Source organism: Anabas testudineus, chromosome 15 (assembly GCF_900324465.2).
Source record: "Anabas testudineus chromosome 15, fAnaTes1.2, whole genome shotgun sequence".
NCBI classification, from domain to species: Eukaryota; Metazoa; Chordata; class Actinopteri; order Anabantiformes; family Anabantidae; genus Anabas; species Anabas testudineus.
In genome coordinates, this window is record NC_046624.1 from 3,621,208 (window position 1) to 3,646,606 (window position 25,399).

Sequence of the window (25,399 nt, forward strand, 5' to 3'; positions counted from 1 at the left end):
TAAGCCTGTTTCCATTGTATTTTGTCACATTTAATTTTTGTCAGCATATCCACATTCCAGTATTTGTTTTATTTCCACTGAAATGGGCATTAAAATATGTGCATGGAAATGCACTTATAGAATTGGAGAAAGATTCAGGGCATTTGCTAAATGTTCAGTTTATTCCTATAACTCTAAGTCACAAACACACACTGTCCGGTGTCTCAAGTTGTTTATGGTCAGGTGAGAAGGATCAGGTTTATGTAGATGTGCACAGTATGTGTGGATGTGAAAGTCAGTAGGAGGCGTTTGCAGTCTGATGTATGTGTGAATTACATGTTGGTGCAACATGTTGTGTGTGTCAGAGAGAGAACAAGAGAGAAAATCCTCATTCCCTACATCTGAAACGTTGCCAAAGTGCATAAGAACACAAGCATCATCAATTCTCTCAAGGCTTTTGGAGGTTTGTCTTCACATGCTTATTACACTGGGCACCCATGCAGTGGAGACACACACACACACACACACACACACACACACACACACACACACACACACACACACACACACACACACACACACACACACACACACACACACACTTTCCAACACATCCCAACCGATCCAAGTGCTCCACAGGAAATTAACGGTGCGCACACAGCTTTATTTAATTGTGCCACACGACACGCTGGTGTGGAGAGTACACATGGTCCGCAGAGAGCATCTACACACCCCATACGATGCTTGTGTTCACTGTCGCCCTGCAACACTAAGCTGATGCTAATATAATCTGCCAGAGCTGTTTGGAGAAGACAGTTTCTAACATGATACAGCATGTGAAGTGAATTCCTATTTTGTACAGAAACAACCCTCCTGAGTGAGGTGATCTAACAAGTAGAGCTTTGAATGTGTGGAGTACACGCTGAAGACAAATGAAGCAATCCTGTGGTCTGTGCAGAGAAGAGAAAGGGAAAGGAACTCCCCACTTGTACTTCCTTTCTTCTCATAGGACTAATTTTACCTCCTTGGGCATGGTGGCAGCTGACTGTTGCTAGGAGACCAGAGGCTCTTCTTCCTTTACTTGGTGCAACAAAATAATTGTATAGTATTCTCCTGTCAAAAACTTACAGGGTGGAACCAAATTGTAGAGCTGGGGACGGCCATGGATACCCAGGGATTGGATTATGGCTCTGAGTGCAGACACAATTGTGTCAAAGGCAAAACAGTTGATGTCAAAGAGAGCATTAAAAACACTGGGAAAAAGCAGATACAGCAAGCAGCATGTGTTACCTATTTAAAGTATGGTGGCCTTTTTGAATTCTAGGTCAACAGGACCAGAAAAAAGACTGTTGGCATCTGTCATGTGATAAATGTGATGAAATTAATATAATCATAGTGTAATGCAGACTGATGTTATATAAAATATATGGAACACATGGGCTTTATTATATATGTGAATCTGTATACGTAGTAACACATGCAGGCGCACAACACATACAAACTTAACTTTACATGTCCAGGAAATGTTTGTTGGGTGCTTTCATGAAAGTCTCACATTCTTGTAAGATAAGAAAAGAAATCTCACTAATTATCAAAGACTCTTGATGGAGTCTTGCCATAGCCATGCGGTTGCCAGGCAACCAGACGGTGAACCAGCCGAGAGTCAGAGAAGTTACCGCTCCCATGCAAGACATTTTCCCCATGACCCACACATACATTTCCTATATCAATCTCTCCATTCAACTCAGCATAAAAGCAAATAAATAGTTCTATCTCTTCTGCTATGTGTCTTTATTTACTGATTATTCAGCAACACACTTTCTACATATGCTACTTCACATGTTTTTAGTTTTTATATGAATATAAGATGTTGAAACACAGACACACACACACAGACACACACAGTTGTTTGACACGTAGCCCATATGAGGATTGGAGCAAGGTTCAAACAGTTTTTAAGCCATCTGTGGCTGTAAATCTGCAGTCTGCAGGGATCCGCCTCTTTGACTTACTGGACTGCACAGACACTTACTGCTGCTCTCAGCATATCTGGACAAAAAGCTGTGGACAGCGAATACTCTACACCCTAGTTAAAGATGATGGATTGTAACAATTACAAGAACACACATCTAGGCAATTTTTGGATATGTTAAGTAGTGTAAATAAAAGCAGTGATGTCCAAATTCCTAAAAATAGTAATATAGCACATGTCAGCCTACACCAAGACTGAAAAATAATAAAAGCAAAAGCTTCATTTAAGTTGCCATATGTCTTAGAGCTGTAGGGCACTATGTTTTCCTCTGACAGGACGTGATCTTAACTATTAAGGTCAAAGAGAACGCAGGTGACTTCAGTGAACAGGGCATGATGAATGTGGGTGTAAAAATACACTGTATATACTGACTACACTTGAGTCATGCTTACAGCCTAAGGAACTACACATATGAAGACAAGTCAGAAAGACACAGTGACTTTGTGGATTTGATAAAATAACACACAAAAGAGAAGGATTACTGCAGTATTCCCGCTGGAAAAAGAGGAGGTAATACATTTGGCACAATGCAAAAAGAAGAGGTTTGAATCGTGCTTATATTTACTTTGATGTTTGATTTCCAGCCTGAAGAGTAAATCATTATAATCTTAAACGGCCAGTAATACTGCTGCAAGCTGCAGAAGCAAGAACACAATGACCAAAAGCTCCTGAATACTGAACGTTAACAATACTGAAAAGACCTTGAGCAGATCTTCAGAGCTCTGTCAATGCAGGAGAAATGTTTTGAATTGAAGCTGAATCTTCCTGCAAAAGCTTTTTCTAAAACGCATTAAAAGCTAAAAATTTGATTTGTTACTTTGCTTGAACATTTATTTATCTGACAAAGTACAAAGGAAAGATTTTCAGTACTTTCACTGACCAAATTAACTGAGTTTTGTAAACAGAAGAGTCCCAGCATAATGATGTAACAGGCTGACACTGCTGCTTCGGGTGTATTTGGGAATATGTATTGTACATGTAAACACTTTAATGGCTGTTTTTGGGAGTTTAATTTGTCTTTCTTTTTACCTGATCGCACATTGAGATTGTCACTCTGTTGCTTATTGTGACTTCTACATACAGAATTACACAACACAGATTATTAAATCACCATGAGAAAAAAAGTGATGGTTTGAATCATGGACATTGGGATTTTCTTTTGAGAAAAATTAAAGCAGCATGGGAAAGTAGTTGTTAGTAGTAACAAGCCCACAAAGAATTAACAAATGACTCCATGGTGTGACTCTCACGTCTATAGTAGGTGGTGTTTAGTATCTTTTAGCCTGTTGTTTTAGATTGACTATAACAACCACTGTTCGGCAGGTCTTCAACAGTGCAGTTTTTGATGAAAAAGCTCTGAGCAACCCACCGTATGCAGCATCAGACAGGATACACATGATTTTAGTAACTTGCTGGTGTTGAAGACAACAACAAAGGAATACTAGACTTGTGTATCTTAGGTAGGTAAGAGAAATGTGACTCCAAATGAATGCTAATGTTGCTGTTTGTTTACTTTTGGGATATTACCTTTCTATTATATGTCACTAGAGTTAATGTTTCTTCTACCGCCCCCAGGTGGCCATAAAATCAGGATGCGCTGCAGTAATTTGGTGTGCAAAATTAATTTCACTAATTGGTTTTGATTAATGGTCACTGGGTAATTCTGTTGCCTGAGACAGTTTAAAGCAAATGCCTCTCCAGTGAGAGAGAAATGTTTCATTATAAATATTCACAAAAAGCTTGGAAGCTGCTGGATGCCTTGAAGTCAAAAATGAATAATAAAAAATATATTTATAAATTTCTACCTATGGATGATGTGCTGATTCTGCAGGTAGTCCAGCGCCAGCGTCATCTCACAGAGGTAGAGTTTGACGGCGTCCTCACCAAACTGGACGCTCTGCTGCAGGTGGTAGCGCAGGTCTCCTCCCAAAAGGAGATCCACCACCATGAACATGTCCTCCTCATCCTGGAACGAGTACCTGGGACCAGAGAGGGAGGACACAAAGCTAAGTCACTGTCCAGTTTGAAAAGGATAAACATGCTATACAAACAAAGACAATGGCTGAGTACACACACAACACATCCAGTACATCTTGCATAGGGGCTTGTACTGTATGCGCTTGCATGCAGTACACACAGTACTTCACAAGTGCAAAGCTTACAGAGTAAACATCTGCAAACACATGCATGTCTATGGAAACCCACACAAGGTCAAACATATTAGAAGGCCACACAGTATCTGAGTAGAGCAGCAGGAGAACATGCTCATCATACACTGCTCTGCCTTATCCATAATGCATATTTATGTATGTCAGTGTATGCTTGAGTTGGTTTCTGTTTGAATGTGTACTTCCTGGCAGGCTCTGAACATGCACATTGTTCCAGCATTAGATTAACATCCATCATTATCCTATTAATAAAAGACAGGAAGATTGACAAACAGAAACTTTACAACAGCCCATCTTTTACTTGATGCAGCTTAATTGAAGGCTGCTTGCGGTCCACTGAACTTTTTTGTCAATCAGGCTTAGTAATCATGCACATCAAATTAAAACACAACCTCTAAGTTATCTGGGAGGGGATTTGCAACACACTACAATTTCTGCCCTAAAAACCTAACAAAACAACACAACTGAACCTAAAAGGCAGAATAATACCTTAATAGTTCCCCTATGTCAATTTGCAGCAGAGGAGGGAACATAAACTGAGCCTTGTGGATTTCTTCTACCAACCTCACGTTATTTTGTCTGCTACTGAGACAATTCTGTGTCATGTCACATTAAAACACCAATACTGTGGTATTTATAGCTGCAGTTTCCCTCTGTGTCTCCAGGGTTGGCTCTGAACACTCAGGGGGACATTCCGATAGGTCCTATTCAGGTGCAATTTCCTGCCTCTTTGTAAGTGAGAAATTGGGCCTGTGTTTGCTGCAGAGGAAAAAAAAAAAACACTCCATCTCATCCACAGCTTGGTGGTTCCGTCACTGAGAAAAAACCCATTTGTAGTACAGGGCTACCCCTTACTCACCTTAACAATTTAATCGCAAGAAGAAACTTAAATACTGCAATATTAATACCAAGGTCTAGCTCCCACATTTTCTCCTCTCATTAGACACCTTACTACCACTGCTCGGAAGACATTCCTGTAGTATGCACTCAACAGTAAATAACTGTTGAGTCATATAGTTTAGACACAGTAAACCAACCTGCCCTGACCCTTCAGAAACCAGCCATACTACTTAAAACAGATAGCACCCTCAGCAGATGGCCATCCACAGGATGTTGTTGGCTGTTGGAAGGCATTTCTCAATGTCACCTTTTTATCACCTCATTGTCACGCTGGTTCCCGGTATCCAGTTGACAGGATGAGCTTCCTCTGAGGCAACACTTGCTATCTCAGTGTTCCACAAAACGGTCTTCCCAATTCTCCGTCGACATATCAGGGCTCCTAAGAGGGAGAGAGACTGCTGCGGCTCGGCCTGGTTGTCACTTCCTTCACCGCTTTTATTGAGGTGACAAGGAAATGTCAGACATAGCCCGACTACTGGATCGTATGAAAGCTCCGGCGCTGACAAGCCTTGTCACCTTTAAGACTCTCGCCAATGATGGGACAGAGAAGAAACACAAACAATTTTATTCCCCGATTTTTTCTGGACACTTCACTCCAAATAAACACAAAAGTCCAGACATGTGACAGCTCTAAAGGGACTCTTCTGATTGTCTGGAAGTGGTAAAACAATGCTGGTTGAACAAAACAGGAAAGTAATGTGAAAATCACAAAGAAAGACCGAAAGTTAAAGGAGTATTTCACTTAACTTTAGATTTCCACAATAGGTTGGTGGTAGCAGGTTAGTCCAAGTGTTATGAATCAAAGCACAAATCTAACAACTGTGTCCACTTCAAGTACTGTACTAACTGTCCAGATGTCCAGAAGTACAGTACCCATGGTTTGAACATCTCTCATACTCCCTGTGTTTCCTTATTCACAAAGTTATTTCTGTCTTTCATTATGCCCTGATATGAAATGCAATAGCATGCATGTCTGTGGAGAGAAACAATATATACACGCATCGTTGTGTCTCACCCCTTCCTACAAAGCTTTTCATCCCATCATTTCAAACAAGTATGCTGCTTTTCTTACTGAGTGATGTGTACACTGTACTGTATTGAACAGTGCTTTATGACATTGGAGGATTTATAATCAAATGCTTGAGTGTGAACGAATGCCGAGCGGTCATATTGGATCTGAGGAAAACTGTCCAAAATAAGAGGAGGCCAAGTAGAAAGACCAGGACAGGACTTGTATGCGACAGTCACAGCGACTAAGAGATGAAGGTTAGCCGGCTGGAAGGAGCACAAGAACAGGCTGAAATAATCAGGCCACAAAGACAAATGAGCCCAGGGAGGTAGGGAGGACTGAGGGAAATAGCGGAACAGTGGATGAGGAGAACTGTTCTGAGGAAGAAGCGAGAGAGAGATGAGAGCTTGTGATTCTGTTGGCTCGAGTTGGTCTTGCAAAGTTTTAATGCCCTACATAAAGTTGATGTTAGAGATCGGCTGGCTGAAGTTGGCTGTGTGACTCAACCACAAGACACTCACATCCTCCTCTGAGGATTCCTGCAACAATGGTGTGAGTGAATGCTGCCTCTCCTTTCAACGGCCTCCAACCAGTTGCCTTAAGACACAACACTTGTATTGGCCTGCTTTTACAAGGTGACTTGAAAGCCATGTCCCATAAAAAGTTCTTTAAAGTAGCGTATGAGGCAGTTTCACCAAAAAGTCCTTCAAGGCTGCAGGTCCAAGGGACAGTACAGTGTGAATACACAATGATATACTCGAAAAACAGACTCCTGCGCCTTTGTAAATGACCCCATATTTGCCCTTATATAAGGATGATTTAAAGCTAAACCACTTCACAGAGCTTGTTATGACTGCTGACTGGGGGTGTAGAGGCTAATTTGTTCCACAGTCTCCTAAGGCCTTATTCCATCCAGGCCTGAAATCAATATTCCTAATGGAGGCTGAACAGGACACTACAAATCCATCCTCACCACTCCTCTCGCTCGCTTTCTGACTCTGATGAAGGAACGGACAATAAGAGGAGAGCACCACATGCCGCTTCTCCAGATGACTCGCCTCTATTTTAGTTTTGAAACCTTTCAAATCTTTTAAGATTGTCCTAAGGGACTGTGTTTGTAGCTCCAACTTTTTGATGACAACCCTAGCTACCCTCACTGCTCTTACAACTCTGCTTTCAACACAAATGAAGCAGCGTCCATTTGGCCATGATTCACTACTGCGTGTCTGAATCCTTAGGGAAGGAAGGGGTAATGGTTTCTGTTGTAATGCTTAACAAGAAATGCGTCTTTTATAATGATTTATTATACTTTGTAGACCAGAAGATCAGATTCATTGCTCAGCCCTAATGCTGGTTATTCTCTGCTTCTAGGTGGGGAGAGGTGACCCCTGCACTTTGAGGTTTCAAGCATATGTGAGAGAAAGAAGATGTCAGTGTCTTCTCATGCTTCGCAAATCCTCACAAGGTTTTGTGTGGATTCGGTGTGTGCAGCACATGATAGTTAATTTTTCCTCCTCCAAGGTAATCCATTCAGCGTACCCTCGACTCCTACACATCATATCTATGCAGCAAGGGAATGGTCGCTGCAATTACTGTGGGCTGCAAACTTGACATCAGCTTAAAGCAGCCTTTACCCAGCTGATGGGATTCAGTGTGGGCTTTCGCAAGGTTGCTTCCTAATGAATTTCCTGTCACGATACGGACAGAGCTGTCCATAAGCATGGCAGAATTCAGGATGTCTTGAAGAAAGCAAAACCCTGCTTCCAGACAGAAGGTATGTGTGTGTGTGTGTGTGTAGGTAAGAGCTGAGGGAAAACCTTACAAATCCTCTTAGTCTGCACATCTGTTTTTGACAAAACAAATCAATGTCAAATACTTTTTTGTGCTGTTGTCTTTGAGCACAAGTTGCATCTTCTTTTTTTCAGGTAGTTCCTAAAACCCCAAGCTAGTTCATTGCACAGCCATTAATAATGTTCTGATATGCTCAAATACCCAGTGCTTGTAACACTCTATTTGACAATCCTACAGTATAGTTACTGGCAACTGTCTGATCTACAGGGAATAGGTTAAACAGCATACCCACGTGGTGAACCAATTAGTTTCCTAGTTGTTATACAGAAAGTGAGACAACTGGAAGATGAAGCAGAGCTCTCATCAGTCCTATCTCATTACCTGGCCAGTCGAGATGCTGTCTCAAGAAGCAGCTAAGTGAAGCTGACAGTTCATGCAATCCATACAGGTGCAATACATAACATTGCTGTCACACACGGATGCTCACAAAATGTCTGCGTAAACTGGGGCAGCAATAAAAAAACATACACAGACTTGAGCTATAAATTTAGTTTTCTGATTATTTTATCTATCACTGTGTTCTACGCTCTCGAGCTTCTGGAGATCTTTCACTGAATCATACATTTTTGAGCACATAGAATCCTCGACATTGGAGGACGGCAGATGCTCTCTAGAGCTGTCCTACATGAATCCACCTCCTTGATGACAGAGCCAATCACAACAGTATTTTCAGTCTCCTTCTGAATCCAGGTTTAGACAATAAGAGTACGGAACTGGTAATATAGAGCAAAGTAAATCTAGAAACACATTTTGTCATTCTTTCTGGTCACTATAAATGGGAAATGTCTAATCGTAACATTTCAAAACGTTGACGCAGCTCCTTGCTATTTGATCTAACTTAAATATTGCAGGAATTAGGTATGGACGGAGCAAGCATAACGTGTTTTATTATAGCTGACATACTCAATAAACTTGTCTAATGCAATGCCTAAAGGAGTGCAGTGCAGTATTAGGTTATCAACCTTACCCAAAGTGAAACATTTTCATTCGATGTACAAGATAATCACACAAACTCTGTCAAACAGTCCCTTTAAAATGGTCTCCCAATAGGTTTAAAGACCTGGGCATTGAGATTAGAAAATCACCTGACCAATCTCCAAGATAATTTAATAATCCAAGATACTAAAACCAAAGTGGACCTTCAGTGAATGGAGTTACCCTTGACCTTAAACACAATAAAAGAAGCACATCTCCCAAATCTCTTTTACTCTTTAAACACTGAAATTAACCACTAATTTCATTTTTATGGCATAAAAAAATCCCAAGGGTCAAACTCACTATGCTAGAAAACCCCTATTCTCAAACTCGCTGTATTATCTTGCCTCCAAGTTCAGACCAGTATGAAGCTGGCAACACCTGACAGTGAACTCTCAATCTAACAACATAAAATTAACTCTATACCACTTAACACAATGCTATTTATAAGCGGCAGGAAGAAATTTTGTACAATCACTAAAAACCCAATAATTCTCATAGCCCTGCTCTATGGCAAGATGCCTAAATTGTTGATTGTTTAATATGTCTGTTGCCAAGTTTGTTTCTTTTATTCTTTTTGTGTTTTGTTTGATTTAACATTTTAAAATTCTGTTACTATTGTGCTGAGACTTGCAGATAGTTTTAGTAGTAATAGTTTTAATTTTATTATTATTTTATTAATTAAGAGACTTTTTTACTTTGCCAAGGTGGGGGAAAAAATTCAGTGGCAGACTCAGATCTTCAGAACATAAAATAAAGTGTAAATGAGGCTTAAAATTACTATGGATGATATCAATGAAACTGGTCCCATAGAAGAGCATGTGGATTACCCAGATTAACACTAACATCTTAGTATGGCACCATTAGAACTTTGGTATTGTATAAGGGAACTGAGCTTGTGTGCCCTAATTGAGATAGATCGGCTCCTTTTTCAGAGCATCTCTGTGAAGTCGACTTAGAAAGCTGAGAGAAGAGGTGTGAAGTGTGAAACTTCTCATACCCACGTAGCCACAATGATACAGTTTGATATCTTCATCACTAATGGGCATTTGAAATAGTGCTGGATGCTGAGTATAAGAGAAAGAGAGCAGAGCAACACAGTGCATGGAAAATGAGAACACAGAAGACTCTGGCAGCTATAAACTCCTGCAGGGAATTATACTATAAAAAATACACAGGCCTACTACTGTATGCTCATTAAATTTTCCTCAGTTTGTTCTAGTAGAGTGGCTTCTCTAGCAGGCAAAAAATATCCTGTAGATTACACTTAAATCATTTACAACATTGGTGAGAGAATGGGCCCAGGACACGGCATTGTCTTGAATCATCTACTCACTATCTACACATAATCAATCTATCATGGAATGCGTGAATAACTAAATAATCTAGAAGTGATTGCTCAGAAAAGATAAGCGGGTGCAATATCATTCTACCAATTACAGAGGAGTAAAGTGCTTTGTGTAATATGCTGTGAATGCCGTGCCAGGTCCCCAATTACATTTAGAAATGTGTCCCGCTTGGAGATGAGTGTTGAATAATGAAAGCAGCCTCCATTCACCCACATATCAGACTCAAGGGAAGAGTAAGGTCATTTCAAACCACAGTAATTATCAAATGTGTGCTTCATGGGCACAGATTCAAAATTAATATCCCAAAATATCCCTCCTGTGTAAATTGTTTCTTAAGCTAATAGCTGCAGGTTTTTGGAAGACGATTTGTTTCAAGTTTTAATAAAACTAACAAAACTTTTTATTTTAGCCACTAAGCATAAAAATGCAGAAAATGAAGTGCATGCACAACACTAGGAACATAATATCCACATAGAGTACATCTATTTTAGGCTGGGACAGATCGTAACAGTGAGCATGCACTTGTCTATTGAGAGCAAATAAAGAAAATGACAGATTAAGCAAGCGACCGACACAGGCAGAGCAGACCACACTGAAAGTGTAAAAACATAAGATAGTCACCAGAGATTTACTAAAAAAACATGTTCAATTTCCTGTAGGATCTCAAGCTCTCTAAAGACGTTTCGGACCTCATCTCGCTCTATGCACTGCTGTTTGTTCATGTACTTCATGGCGTACATCTTCTCCGTGTCCCTTTTTTGTACAATGCATACCTGCAGAGAACGAGAGGAAGATGGGGGGGGGGGGGGAGGGGAGACAAAGACAGAAAATTAAGCATATTAGAATAACACTTCTTTAGGCAGACTGCATTCCAAGTATGCATGTAAACAAATAGACCTATATAAATTAACATACAGAACATATTGTACAACTACAGTATAGTGGCAAGGAAAGACAATTTCTTGCTAAGCTGTCTAAGCCGAATTTCAGTTTCACAAAAGCGGCCACGCTGCTATGCAAACAAAACATGCTTTCAAAGTGGCGCCCAGCAGCTGTTGATTAATGTGATCGTTGGTTTGGATACCATATCCCGGTGCATGAAAATCTGACACGCTGAGCAGTTCTTATGAACTTCATTTTCACACAGAAGTTTAAGGCAGAAATCCCTCCCATCACCTTATTATTTATTTATTACGAGTTCTGCGGTTTTGTCAGGATGCGGCTGCAAAAGGTCAGGAGCAGGGCGGGACTCCCAAGAGGTCAGAGTCATTACAATAACATTACTGTCCAACCGCAGTCATTAAGCTGATCATGGATGTGGTTCAAACAGTGCCTTGCAGACAAACAGTGGATTCAGTTTTTAAGGTTGCGTGCCTATCTTCACTCATTCTGCCTTTGGTTTTTACTTGAGCGATTCAGTAAGATGTATTTTTAATCGCTATGATAGCATGGCATGGAGACAGTTAAAGGTGTTTCTGCAGTACATCAATGCCAGAGTGGTGTGTGAAGCACACCATCTGTCTCAGGCTATAATGAGGCGACCTGGTGGACAATTCAATCCAGTCCAGGACTTCTGTCTGTACAGAAACAGCAGAGGACTGTTTAGTGTTTAATGCTTCATAAGGTGGTCAAGTGCCACAATCGAGGAATTGTGAGACACATTTAAAGGCCAATGCAGCTGCTTAGATTTAGTTCTTGACAGACCCTTTAAACTGAGTAATGGTGTGAATCTTCTGTATTTTTGTGAGGGTTTCACATTCACTATACCATATTTACATATACAAGGAGCCAGGTTCTCTCTCTCCATCACCATCAGTACATACTGTGTGTGCCATGTTTGTATTGTATCAAAATAGACTTGAAAGAATGTGAATCTCTTCTTTAATGTGGCTTTACAGCAATCTCCAAAGGTGGTAAGATCTAATTTGCATGACTGGTGAGCAGGGATGCCACCAACGCGCTCCACAACGCTGTCAGTAAAAAGCCTAAGTGGGCCAGTAGGAAAACACACATTTACAGTAACTTCAAGTGCACAGTTACTAACATAATCTTGTCACGACAATACTGTTGAGCCTTTATTTATTTTCTATTTTCTTCTGTATAATATATACAGTAACAATGATTTCCTTAATTATAGACAGTTAATCCCTTTCTGTAAAGATGTTTAACTCTTCACCCACTCTACTCAAATTGCACCCATATATACAGACAAAGGAAAAAAATCTGCATGTCACTTAAACTGTGGCCTTAACGACCAACATATCGCAATGCCAATTTTTGACTGAATATAGCATTCTGGGTCTGGGACTTGGGCACGCTTCAGGCTTGTGTTCTGAGTGGGACATGGGGCAATGTTCCCTCCATTTTTAAAAAAGGCCGCTTTGTACTCCTTTCAAAATCTGCTCGCTCCCCCTCCACACTGCTAATGAGCTCTGGTCTTGTGTATGTTTCTCAGTTTTTGTACAGGAGTACGTGAAGACAGAGGAAGTATGATCATCTCTTTAAATACCACATCAACAGTCAAACCAGACTACAAAGCTGGATCCTCCTAGACCCTTGTAGGTGGTCAGAGTCAAAAAGAAAAGAAAATCATCATTTTAATCAGTTTCTCAGTTTTTCTTCACAAAAACAAAAATGGCAAAAAAATAACAGTCTCAGTGACGTTACTGAGTGCTTCATGTGATAGTGTTTGTAAGCTTTTTTAGCATCTACAAGACTCTATGAGCTTTTGGGAGCTAACTTCAGAATTTGGGTGAGTGTTGTAAAATGAGTCTACAGAGTTAGAAATCTATTGCATTAAGTGAAATCTGGAGAGTTAGTGACTTGAATGTATTTCATGTAAGAGCTGTAAAGCTAAGGTAAAAGGTCATGGTGGAATCTGATTACCAATCACCTGCATGTAAATGAAAGCTCTGATTTACCTGTTTAACTTGATTTCTCTTAGTAACCTGGATCCCTGCGTGCGTGCAAATGTAAAGCCCTTATAAAAAGAAAGACATTTCACACCATCATTCTCTGTCAAAGTGCTACGGGACCAAAATCTAAACAGCTGTTTTGACCCTTAAACATGCCCCATGATGGCCCTGAGCATAGCACTTGAGCACGCTGGGAAGCATTTAACAATTAGCAGGGCTCTTGTATTTCTATTACAGACAAAAGGCCTTAGCCGGGTTGAATTGTCCACCAGGTCTCCTCATTACAGTCTGAGCCAGACAGATGGCTGTTTACACTCTGGTCCTGATGTACTGCAAAAACACCCATCTCAGATAGTCATTTTCCCATTTGCTCAGTTTTACAAAAGACAGAATACATTTCCAAGGGAAGACAAATTCTCCTTTGTTTCCTTGCACATGGGTATTTGTGCAGTTGTACAGAGGCATTTTTGATGAATACGGTAATAACAATTTCAAATGGGTTACTTGCAGTTGTCTTCCATATTCAAATTACCTCAGCATTAAAAACAAATAACAATCTGAAAAGGCTTTGGTAAGATCGATTTTTCTATTGCAATGAGGATTTCCACTTAATTAAATGGGGAAAAAGAATTTTAAGAATAAGCACCAAGTTAAATGGGGTGTTAAAATGAATACTATGACTCTAGTGACAGGTGGAAATATTACAATGTAAAACGCCATCTATTCAATTGTACTCGTCGTTTCCCCTCAAGCACACATCTCAGATAAGTTCCGGGTCTGACTCAGCTGTGTCTCCACTTACTTTTATCTGGATCACCTCCAAGCTCAGGTTTCCCTTACTTCTGTCACTTCTAATTAGTTCATCGCAGCTGAAATTCATCACACGTGTTCCTCCTCTTTCACAAAGTGTCAGATAATACTGACTAAGAGAGTATCTATAAGCTGCCTAATCAGCCCTTTGCTAAAGATTTGCTACGGCTGCTATGCCTTTGAAGCTTTCATTTGTTGCACATGCAGTATGTGTTTTACAATAATAAGTGTCACATTTTACATTCCAAATTGTTGATAATTTGTAAAATAACAGACTCTCACTTCTCCCACCGCTTCACCTCAGACTGATTTTGTCAGTTAAAATGACAACTGTCACCTACTGTACAGAAAAGGCTTCGGAGATGGAGGCTGACTGATGTGTAACCAAATCTAGAAAAAGCAGTAGCATTACTCTTAACTCAGCACTCCTATAAGTTTTTTTGTACTAATATTGACTGAACAAAGAGGTGACACTCACCCGAGAGGCCCCGTGCCAACACAAACAACATAGTTATTTAACTTAAATATACAGTATTAACAATGAATGCATACATAGCTGCATATGTGTACACACCCATTTTCTGCTTCTTTTCCATTTGTATGATGATTCTTTGTTATGTTTCAGCGGGCACAGGATCAGTGGTTTAGCACACAGTGGACTGCAATACACGCAGCCTCTGAAAGGATGAATGCAAAAGCCAAATCATCTTCCCCTTTTCTTTATTTTTATTGAATCAAGACTAAATCTGTATCTCAATCATGTGAGTTTGCTGAAGATTCCTACTCCTAGACACGTGATTCACTGGCACTGTTTGATAAACGGGCTACATCCCCAATTATGATTAACATATGTATAGCTCAACACATAGCTCTGTTATTCAGTCCTGTAAAATATACCTTTCATCTCCACCTGTCCCAGCACACCTGGCTTGGATCAGTGCATCTCTTGATATGCTGAGTAGTAAACCCGATGGTCATTAGCAGGTGCAGTAAAGCAGGGAGAGTTAGAAATGGCTGCTTTATTTTCTGAATGATACATCCCGGGATAAAGGATGTATTATCACAGTATATCTATTCTAGACTACACAGTGCATCAGACATACAGTTCAGTATATGCTCAACATAACATGTTCCAGTTTAAAAATGCTAAAAACATTCCTTGTTGCCAGTTAAAATCTGTTGAGTTCACTTCAACTATAGCTCCTTTTTATACTTCTTTTTAGCCCTCAGCAAGATAACATGCAGCTCCAGGCCCTCAGTTTTTCCATCTCCCTCGATGAGCTCAACACAGACCCAGTTTCCCTTTGCTCTTAGCCAGGCCAGTCTGTACCATCTGCACTGTGCTAGAAGGTAGACTCATTTAACTAAACTAATTTAAATCCTGCAAACAAAAATCCACACGGTGCTCTACACATTTTCATTACTCTTTCACTGTTCTCTTTCCCATATGCAACATAACCCTTTTATGTTTAAGCAATTTCCCACGTCAGTGCCATGTGGGAACAAGAAGAGCTGATTTTGCCAGCTATGGGAGTGTTTTGTATCTTTATGGGAGTGAATCTTTATTCAAGGTTCTTGAATAAAATGTGTTGAAGGTTGCAGGTTTCCTACATACAGAAAGAGCTGACTCCGTATACAACATGTAACATCCATGTACATGTAAGTCTTTTGTGAGAGACAATAATGTCTTGTGGGAACTAACTGAGATAGCAGATTCTATACGAGGCCAATTTTTGACAGATGAAAGCCAGGAACGTATCTGGATAACTTATGGCTGTGGTCATAGTGCAGCACTCAGTAGACATTACATTTATTTTCTTTCATTGGCACAGAGCACAATTTTCTACCAGATATGATCTGTTCAGCTGAAAGCACCACAGAGGCGAGTGATTTAAAAAATGGTCCCAGCTCCATTACTACGTGAGCGTAATGCAACTTAAACCAGACGCAGAAGTAGAAGTTTAGAACTTTTACTGTTGTGGACAATTTATTTTAGGTAAGCTTTAACACATTTTGTTTACTTTTTAAAGTACTGTTTTTGTACCCTTGTCTCCTGTACACAGTAAAGAGGTCTTCAGAAATTAGGGGAGGGGGTTTTACATGTAACAGCCACTCTTACGTTATGGTGCCTACCCTGGCTCCAACCTTACCCATATTCTAACCATACAGTACCTCTGCCAACTCCTACACAGCAGTTATTGTGGTCCTCAAGAGTCTCTCTGTTTCTCTTCCAACGTAACATCATGTTTACTAATCTGTGACCATAATTCGTAGACATAAAACATTGAGTTTATGTGTTTTTCTCTGCTGATGATCATTGAGTGTGCTTTGTGTTGCTGTTCTTTATGTACAGAAAACTGGAATATTTACAGTACAGCGCAGCTACTTCTAGATTTTCTTTATTACACTCATGATTGTTGAAACTGTAGAATGTGAGACCCAGAGTTTCCCCAAAAATGACACTGTCACTCATCATCAACCAGCCACGTCTTAACTTAAATCCTTAGGAGTGGGTCAGCAGAGTGAAATGAACACTTTTAAAAAGGATTTATTCATATATTCATATATCAGATTAGCAATTCAATGCATTCGACCAGTTTAGTATGGAGAGGGAAAAAGTAACAATTTGAAGGTGAGAGGTTTGAGCCAGAATGTTTTGTGAGCTATTTGCATATGAATGGAGACATTTTCACCCAGATTGAAAATAGCTGAGATGGAAGATTCTGGCTAGTGCTGTGATGTGTTGGCTTAAGACAGAGGCCCCAACAGAGTGATGGTTCTCTCTGAATGGTAATGGACACTAAAGTGTCCCTAATTAATTCTGTAACATTATCTCCTAAATGCTAATGGCCGGCATGAATCGACCTGCTATTACACTGCTGGTGAGGTTTTCATTGTTAAATTCTAATTTAGGAACACCTGCTATTCAGATCGCTGTTTAATATTTGTCAGAGATAAAGGTCATTTTGTTTTAAAACAGACAGGGTGGAAACTAGGGGAGAGTCTGAGGATGATGCCAAGTGTCTCAACTGGCTGGCTGGGGAAAGAACTGGCTGATAAATTGGCACATTTAACAGACCAGGCTGTGGTTTGTCTACAAGCCGGCATGAGTCACTGGACAACAGGGCTGGATATCGGCACTAAACTAAACTCCCCATTCAAATGTAATTTACATGTCCATAATCAATATAAAATATTTCCATCACATTCAATAGAATGACGTATTGAATGGCAGCCTGAAATGCTACTTAGCATTTTAACTTGCTGCTATGTCTAAAAAGTGGGCGACACTCTTATTTGTTTGAATATAAAATTGTTTTTATAGGTACAAGTAAAATGTGAAGTAAAACTCTGATTGCATACCTTATCATTTTAACGGCCACCTAATGTACAATCAATTGGAGCTATACCAATTTAATAAAAATGTTTCCTCACAAATTCTCCAGCAGTGTATGGATCTGTTAAATTTCAAATCTTTTTCCCAATGCACACACAGACACATCTCCTCTGCTGCACTTTGCAGTTGCAAGATGTTTTGGTCATTTTGCTCCCTGGGTTTGCAGCTCTACATTACCTCTTATCTAAACTCAGGACATCAGCTCTCCCCTGCAACAAATACTGAACATTGCAACAGTCTAAGTGATGCAATAAACCCCATACGAACGCACACTAGCCAACACTAATGCTCTTAGTCATTATGTGAAATGCATAATATAGATCTACCAAGCATTTGACAAACATTCAACATGTCTGTCTATTTACACATGCCACACAGTCTTTCTTGTGATTTAGCAACTATGATGTCAATTTAGCTAAAAAAAAAAAAAACAAAGAAAAGAAAAAAAATCTGGTGTAACTCACTGACATTAAAGGTTTCTGGAAGAAGTCATGACCAGGTGTAATCTTTAAAGGCAGATGTGACACTGTGGACCATTTGCTTGGCAACTAAAATATGAGAAATCTGTAGTTCAGGGAACAATTTAGCTAGAACACTAAATAAAGTGAGACAACTTAAAAGGGTGTCATCATTTAAAAAAATGAATGCAATCCTCGACTGTCGGCGTGGCAGGAAGTTTCCGCTAAGTACAGCACATCCACTTTAAAGATCAGTTCAAGCACAGACAGGACATATAATATAAGTCTGCATGGCTCGTGTTTAAAAGAGTGTTAGTTACTAGCAGGGACAGAATAAATCTAAAAATTGTTCAGTTGAATTCCATGGCCTCACATCTTGGAGCCAGAGATACCATCTCCCCGAAAAAGAGCTCAGATGCTGGCAAAGGGTCATTTTCAGTTAATTCTGTTTGTAGACAAAATTTCTGGATTTACCGCATGCGGCAGCCAGTGACAGCTAGTCATCAAGAGTCACAACAGTCTTTTAAGTAGCAACAGGTCTACATAAACTGTAACTACTGTAGTTTATAGGACTGCCGTGACTTAAGGTGACTAATATAGCAGATATAATTTACTTTCTGATTTAAAGTAATGTTTTAAGAATGTGTGTTTTTTTTATAGCTTTATGGAACAATTTAACCCCCACTAAACGTGCAGCAACAAATAAATTAAATAAATATAAAAATAAAAGTATTTCACTTATTTACTACAACTATTAAGATTGAAATGTGTACATAAAGACTATTTACGCCATATTCCTTTTTCCCAGCTGTATTTAAATTCAGCATGTGAGCAAACTCTGTTACGGTCCAGGTGACAATGAATTCAGCACTGCAGCTGTCACACTGCTCTAGTCCCACGCAACTGGAACTTGAATGGCGTTATGGTTAATGAGCAAATACAATTGAAGGAAAAACAGGCCATTCATGCGAGCTGTGTCCAGGGTTTATACTTGGCTTCAGATTCCAAGTCTCAGTGAGCAAAAAACAGGACGACAGTTCTGGCCTGAGGTGAGATGCTGTCACAGCGTTGGCTGCAATCTCATACCACCAGCTGCACATTGCACCTGTTTATCTCTCCTAAAGAGAGCCCTTCAGAGGTAGTCAGACAGGCACACACACACACACACACACACACACACACACACAGTAAATGTAAAGGTGGGACCTATCGATTTCTCTGTGGACAGTTTTAGATATGGAATCACTTGATGTGCAGGAATTCAAAGGCAACAATGGCGCATGTAAAGGAATGCTACAGATAAGGGCACCTGCCTGTCTCATCCTCAAACCCAGCTCCAGTCCTCACTTTTAATAGTTTTGAGCTCTGAAGCATGAAACTAACTTTGTTTTTTTTGCATTATAATCATTATTTAATCAGTGCTAAGAAAGAAGAACGTCGCTAATAACAAGGAGCTTGACAGGCTGTTTCCTGGAGCTAATTTTCAAAGGGTCAGCCAGGGGCGCCTGGCAGGCAGAAATACACATTCCCACGATTGAACAACACATAAAAACACGCACCATTCTGAACAAAGCCACCACTGTTATTCATCCATACGTGGTGAAAACGTTTGAGGATCCCTAATGAGGCAGTACGAGCAGCAATTATACAATCACATGGGGGCTTATCCATGGTTTGGTATGGGAACTACTTGTAAACTAAGATTGAAAAGCTGCAGTCTATTAAGGCAAGAGTCATTTATTAATAATTCAGCATTTCATATTCAACATACCATCAGAAGCAGCACAGTGAACCAGGCCCACTGCATCCAGCTGGGTGAAGCAGCAAGGTGAATCAAATGCTGTAAGTGATATTCTTGCAAAAATGAGAAACACTACACCTGTATAGAAGCTGCTGACCCTTTTTCTACACTTTTGTTTATTCCATTCCTGGTTTTGTATTTTAGCTTCTGGTTGCTGTTGCTGGCAAACATTCAGGTTCTAATTGGTTCAGCCAATTACAAATGTCACAAAGTTAGGAAGGCGTCAACAGCTATGTCATGTGACCTGACACCACAACACAAACAACTTACATCTAGCTCATGTTCATATGTTGAAAAACTGCACCAATGCATTACTTACCACTTCAATGAGATAGTTATTAACATAATTGTCAGAAACAGTTACTAAACTTGTTTGTTTTAGTAGTCTAGAAGCCCTAACTATAAATTAAAACTTTTAATCCAGCTGTGTAATATTTATTTCATTAATAATATAGTCTGTAATAATTGTCATGTCACAGAAAAACTGGAATATGTTCAATAGTGTGACTAAGCATTGTTTTGGATGAAGACATATCATTGTATTAACACATTTGGAATGACCACACTGAGAAAACTTCTGTTATGATATCACATTATCATAAAAATATAACAAAACACAAATATCAACACATTCTGACTAGTCTTCATGACTAATACAACAGTAACATGACCAGTTGATCCCAGAGCTGTGTGGGAGAACCGATCTAATTAGTGCAGCTATGTAAACGGCAGGCAGTGTTTGTCAGACTGCTGTTGGAGAAAAGAGAAAGTCTTCTAAAATGTGCTGGAAAAGTTCCACAGAGACTCAGCATAACCTTTCGGCTATTATGACCCATCTATTGCAAATAATAAGACTAATGATATATTCCACTGAGACGCTCTGGCCGGCCCTTTTACCCGGTTCCTTGATGGGTGAATGATGCTCATTTGGGAGGTCGGTGGATAATGATTCCACAGGGCAAACCTACTTTTTGGTGGAGGTAAGAGAAATCGTTTTTGTAGCAGTAGTAGTAGTAGTAGTAGTAGTAGTAGTAGTAGTAGTAGTAGTAGTAGTACCAGGCAGATGAATATTTATGGAGGTCATACACCTGTATGACCTCATAAATATAAATCCTTTGTTTAGCTTAAATTAAAAAATTTAAAAAAAATTAAATTAAACTAAAGACATGATTTCAATTCCAGTTCCATTAAAAAGCATCAATAGTCCTAATCCACTCATAAGGTCTGTGGTATTCAAAAGCTGAGGTAAGAGAGCTCCTTCAGCACCTTTTTATTAACTGACAGATACCAAACAATTATGCTGCCAGATTTATGAGATGTGGAAAATATTGGTGCAGTGTAAGACTGACAGGCCTATAGGCAAGAGCCTCAAACTATGCTAAAAATAGGCAACCAGAAACTTCATTACCATCCTTTAATAATGTGCTTCATCAATCACAGAGGAGGTATTACATCCTATCTACTGCTACATTCTCGCTCATGACCTTTGTTACAATAAATATTTCAGGCATTTATCTCAGAGTTAGAATATCATACAATACAGGTCACAAAAAACCTGGTCAGTGTGATAAGTGATGAAATGACACAGAACAACCTAAAGTATAGTAGAGGTTGTAATTCTAGAGGCTCATGATTGGTTTTAGAGTCAATACAAGATAGTTTATAGTATCTGGTAACACAGCTTGGTGACATACTGACATACCCAATACATCATTGTTATATTAGCCTGCAGTTTGACTTTCACTGGTCTGTTCCTATTGGTATTGGTCATGATTTTTCTATCTTAGTTTTATTGCATTCATTTCTTTCAGAAATGTTTTCTACAAGTGTAAATCATGTCACATTAGTTTATCTGTGCTATACAAACATCAGCTTAAGCTTCTCTACAAACCTGGGTACACTGTGCAATGTGCTCCCATCATTTTCAACAAAGCTGCTCTTAAATCAGAAATCTGTTTTATATATCTATATTACTTTATTTATTTAATCTTTATTAAAAATGGCAGTGCAAAAAGCAACTAAGTCCCAAATGAATAAATTAATAATAATAAGAGCTAATATCTGAATTTGAAATTACATACAGCAGGCCTTCCTCACAGATGTGGAAATCACATTAACTAAAGCTTATGGGAAATTGTGTTTGATCAAAATACTGCAAATACAGAGCTGAATAAAGATATTAGATGATATTCCAAAACCTAATGAGCCACATGACATACTGTTCACAACATCTTGCTTCTATAGGTGCTTTTTATGATTATAGGTGAGTATTTTTAAGGTAAGTGGAGTTCACGCCAATCCAAAAGTAAAACAGAGAAGAAGTGTGTTGCTTGGTCATAAGAATACACTTGGCTTTTAGCTTCATTATGGACTCTCAAATGTGTTTACTTCTGTTTGGTTCATTGGTGCCTGAATGGAACCAGTTAGTTGGTTGGAAAGTTTTATATTAGACCTCCTTTGGCTGGTAAACACATTGCTTTTAACACTGGTTTTCTGCCACATATTATGCCATGTATTATGTTAATATCATAGCTATGAGATGGGGCCCAGCAGGCAGGCTGACCTGTACTCACTCTCTCTGTCCTTGTGTGTTCGGCCTCTAGGCAGGGGAATAAAAAAAAAAAAAAAACAGCCCAAACTCCCTTTCTGCTGCTCTAAATCTTTCATATGTTAAAGAATAGTGATCTAGTTTTGCAGCCCCAAACTTTTACCTCATGCTGCCTCTGGCTCATCTCTCACTACACAGACCTACCTCTGGTTAATCTCAATGTTACGCGCTGCTTGAACACATTCACTTGTTAAATGCTTATTAGATGAACATTTCTTGGTCACAAAATAAGCTCTTTCATGCTGCACTTCAAAGTGGAGAGTCATTGTTAAACAAGAGATGGCTGCATCTTGTTTACCTTTACAATCCGCCTCTTTCTTCCTCCTCATGCCTTCCACTGTTCCACTATAGTTAGCAGTCCTATCAATTGTTGTCAGGAGGTTTAAAGCTCCTGGGACAACAAGGATAGCAAAGAAGAGAAAAGGGTTGGGTGTTAAATTTAGTGGTCTCAGTCAGGAAGCTGCGGATTTTCTGTTTTCTAGGTCAGGTAAGTGCCAAGTCGGCCAGAAGGCTCTAAGACACATGGGGAAACACAAACAGACAGAAGACCACTGCCTGCGGGTAGGAAGAAGGGGAGAGAGCACAGCTTATGACTGTCCTCTTAGGTTTAGTGGAAATATACTGTACATTAAGAGGGGACCTTCAACATTGCCTCAGATTAAGCTTCATATTTAGCTTTGTTGGTTGATGCAATAGTTTAACACTCATCATTAGTGATTTGTGTTTGACTAAAGAGTTATATAAGTGTAGGATAGCCTGAGAACATCTGAATAGGCACGCTTGCTCACACACACACACACACACACACACACACACACACACACACACACACACACACACACACACACACACACACACACACACACACAGACTCCTGCCAAAGCAGCATTTGGGCAAAGGGTGCTCTAAGAGAGGCAAGTGAGGCAAACACACTTTCAGAGTCTGATGAACATGTCATCCAGGGAGAAGAAGGAATAATTTCTTTCATTTGGTTCATTCCACTGGATGTCTTCTGCTCCACGGCGGCTGCTGTCAGCCTGCAGGAAATGAAAGTGTTTACTGAGCTTGGGCATCCATTTACAACAGCTCCATGATGCATCGTTACAGCAGGAATGACCATCAATAAGTAGACTCTCTTAGAAAGAGCTGGGCAAAGTGAAGCTTCATAGTACTAAAAATTATAGATGTTTTCTGCCCAAGAAAATCAACTCAAGCACAGATAAACTCAAATAACTTATAAATATATGTTGACACTTTCAAGCATATCAGCACTCTTCTGAAGCCGTCTCTCATGACAGTCACTGAAAATTATACAGGGATTTGGTGTCACTGAGGAAAAAGCCAAAACAGTCTGAGTCATGTCTCTGTATTTAAACCAACAAGACTCATACCAGGGATTCACCAAAATGGTTTCCCCTGACACTTATTCAGACACCACAACTCTCAGTATGTGCTAATACTAATTTCCCATCAGCTCTTTTTTCAACACTTTCCAAATCTATATACTGTACAGTACCTCACTGCATGGATCTCACTGAGATCAGTTTCACATGACATCAGGCCAACTAAAAAATAGCATCAACTCATCTCATTTGAAAAAGCTGGAGCCAGTGGCTTCAACAATTACAAATATAAATCAACAGCTCCCCATTAACTTTCTCTATTCAACTTATAATTTCAACTCAAGCTGTGATGCTAAACAACCGGATTGGTGGACCACCGTGGCTTAATGTAACTTAATGTGAATCGGTCATGTCATGGCTGAAAGCCAGTCTGTTTAGTAGGGTCATTGTCTGCCATGATTCCTGTCAATCAGGTTATCAGGTTGGTGAAGTCCTTATTCTGCTTCTATTCTTTAAATATTTAACTGCTGAACTACAACTAGGGAAACTTAAATATTTATGAGTCAACTGATATACAAATTCCAACATGTCCTTTAAAAAAAGACACTAAATGGCAGAACATTTCTTTAAAAAGCCCAAATGTATACAAGCTTGACTCAAGTCTGTGCTTGTCTGCAATATATATATTAAAACATACAGAAAGCCACTTGTCGATAATGGTGGGAAAATATAAGGACAGCATAATGAGGATTACAAGCATCACAGAATGTTAAAGAGACTCAAAAATGCATAAAAAGTGCCTGAAGGCTTATCTTTAGCATATTCTCTTCAGGTTTTCTGAAGGTGTTAGAGGTGTAGCTGCATGTTTCATTAAGGGTGAAATATCTCATACATATTCATCAGCATGATGGAGACTGGAGGCCGTTATCCGATATCTTGTTCTATAAGATCGAAATAGCTTGGATTCTGTTTGATAATGCGAAGTGCCATGACCTACAGTACTAGAAACTGTTAAATACAGCATGTCTTTAGAAACTAAGGCATAATATACAGTACATCAATAGGGGACAAAACTGTGATGCCTGTTACCTTGATAACTGTCTTGTTAACTAATACAATGCCTTGACTCCTTTCTGTTCTCACAGCACATGTACTACTCAAAATTCTTAGTATTTTTTAGATTAGACAAGTAGTAAACTCTGTTCATTGAAATAACACCTGATTTCAACATCTGTAGCCAACAAGGTAATTAAGCAAAATGTTAGTTAGTTATGAGTTGGCTGAAAAGCTGCTCCAGCTGAATATTTGCGCCTCACTCATAGTTAAAGTAGATAAAGTTACTGCAGACCAGGGGGCTTTGATAGCAGCCTTGAACTTATCTGCATTGTTAGGTCAGGTGTTTCTCATCTTCCTCTTGACAATACACCATTGATTCTCTATGATGTTCAGTTCAGGCAAGTCAGTGGGCAATCAAGTACCATAGAACAGTAAACAGAAGCATGAAGTGCTCTAAAATCCCCTGGTTGATGGCAGTGTTGATGGTGGACTTGATAAAACATAGTGGACCAACACCAGAGGACATGGCCTCTCAAATCATCACGACCGGGGAAACTCATCCAAGCAATTTGGTTTCTGAACTTCTCCAAATTTCCTCCAGATTCTGGAACCTTAAATTTCAGATGAATTGCACAATTTACTTTCATATTAAAAGAAGACCTTGGACCATTGAGCAATAGCCCAATACTTTTTCTTCTTAGCCATGCAACCATGTTACTAAATGAAAACTCCACACTCCACTTTCTCT

The 25,399-nt window shown here is 39.5% G+C and overlaps 1 protein-coding gene across 1 annotated transcript in view; it reads right to left on the reverse strand.

The window, feature by feature from the left end:
• LOC113158101 (serine/threonine-protein kinase 32C) overlaps window positions 1-25,399 on the reverse strand; it is a 61,501-nt gene that overhangs the window by 10,017 nt on the left and 26,085 nt on the right. Inside the window, exons 3-4 of the mRNA XM_026353793.1 lie at window positions 10,885-11,036; window positions 3,817-3,990 (exon numbers count right to left, since the gene is read on the reverse strand). Coding sequence (XP_026209578.1) covers window positions 3,817-3,990; window positions 10,885-11,036 — 326 coding nt within the window. The remainder of the gene's footprint in view (window positions 1-3,816; window positions 3,991-10,884; window positions 11,037-25,399) is intronic.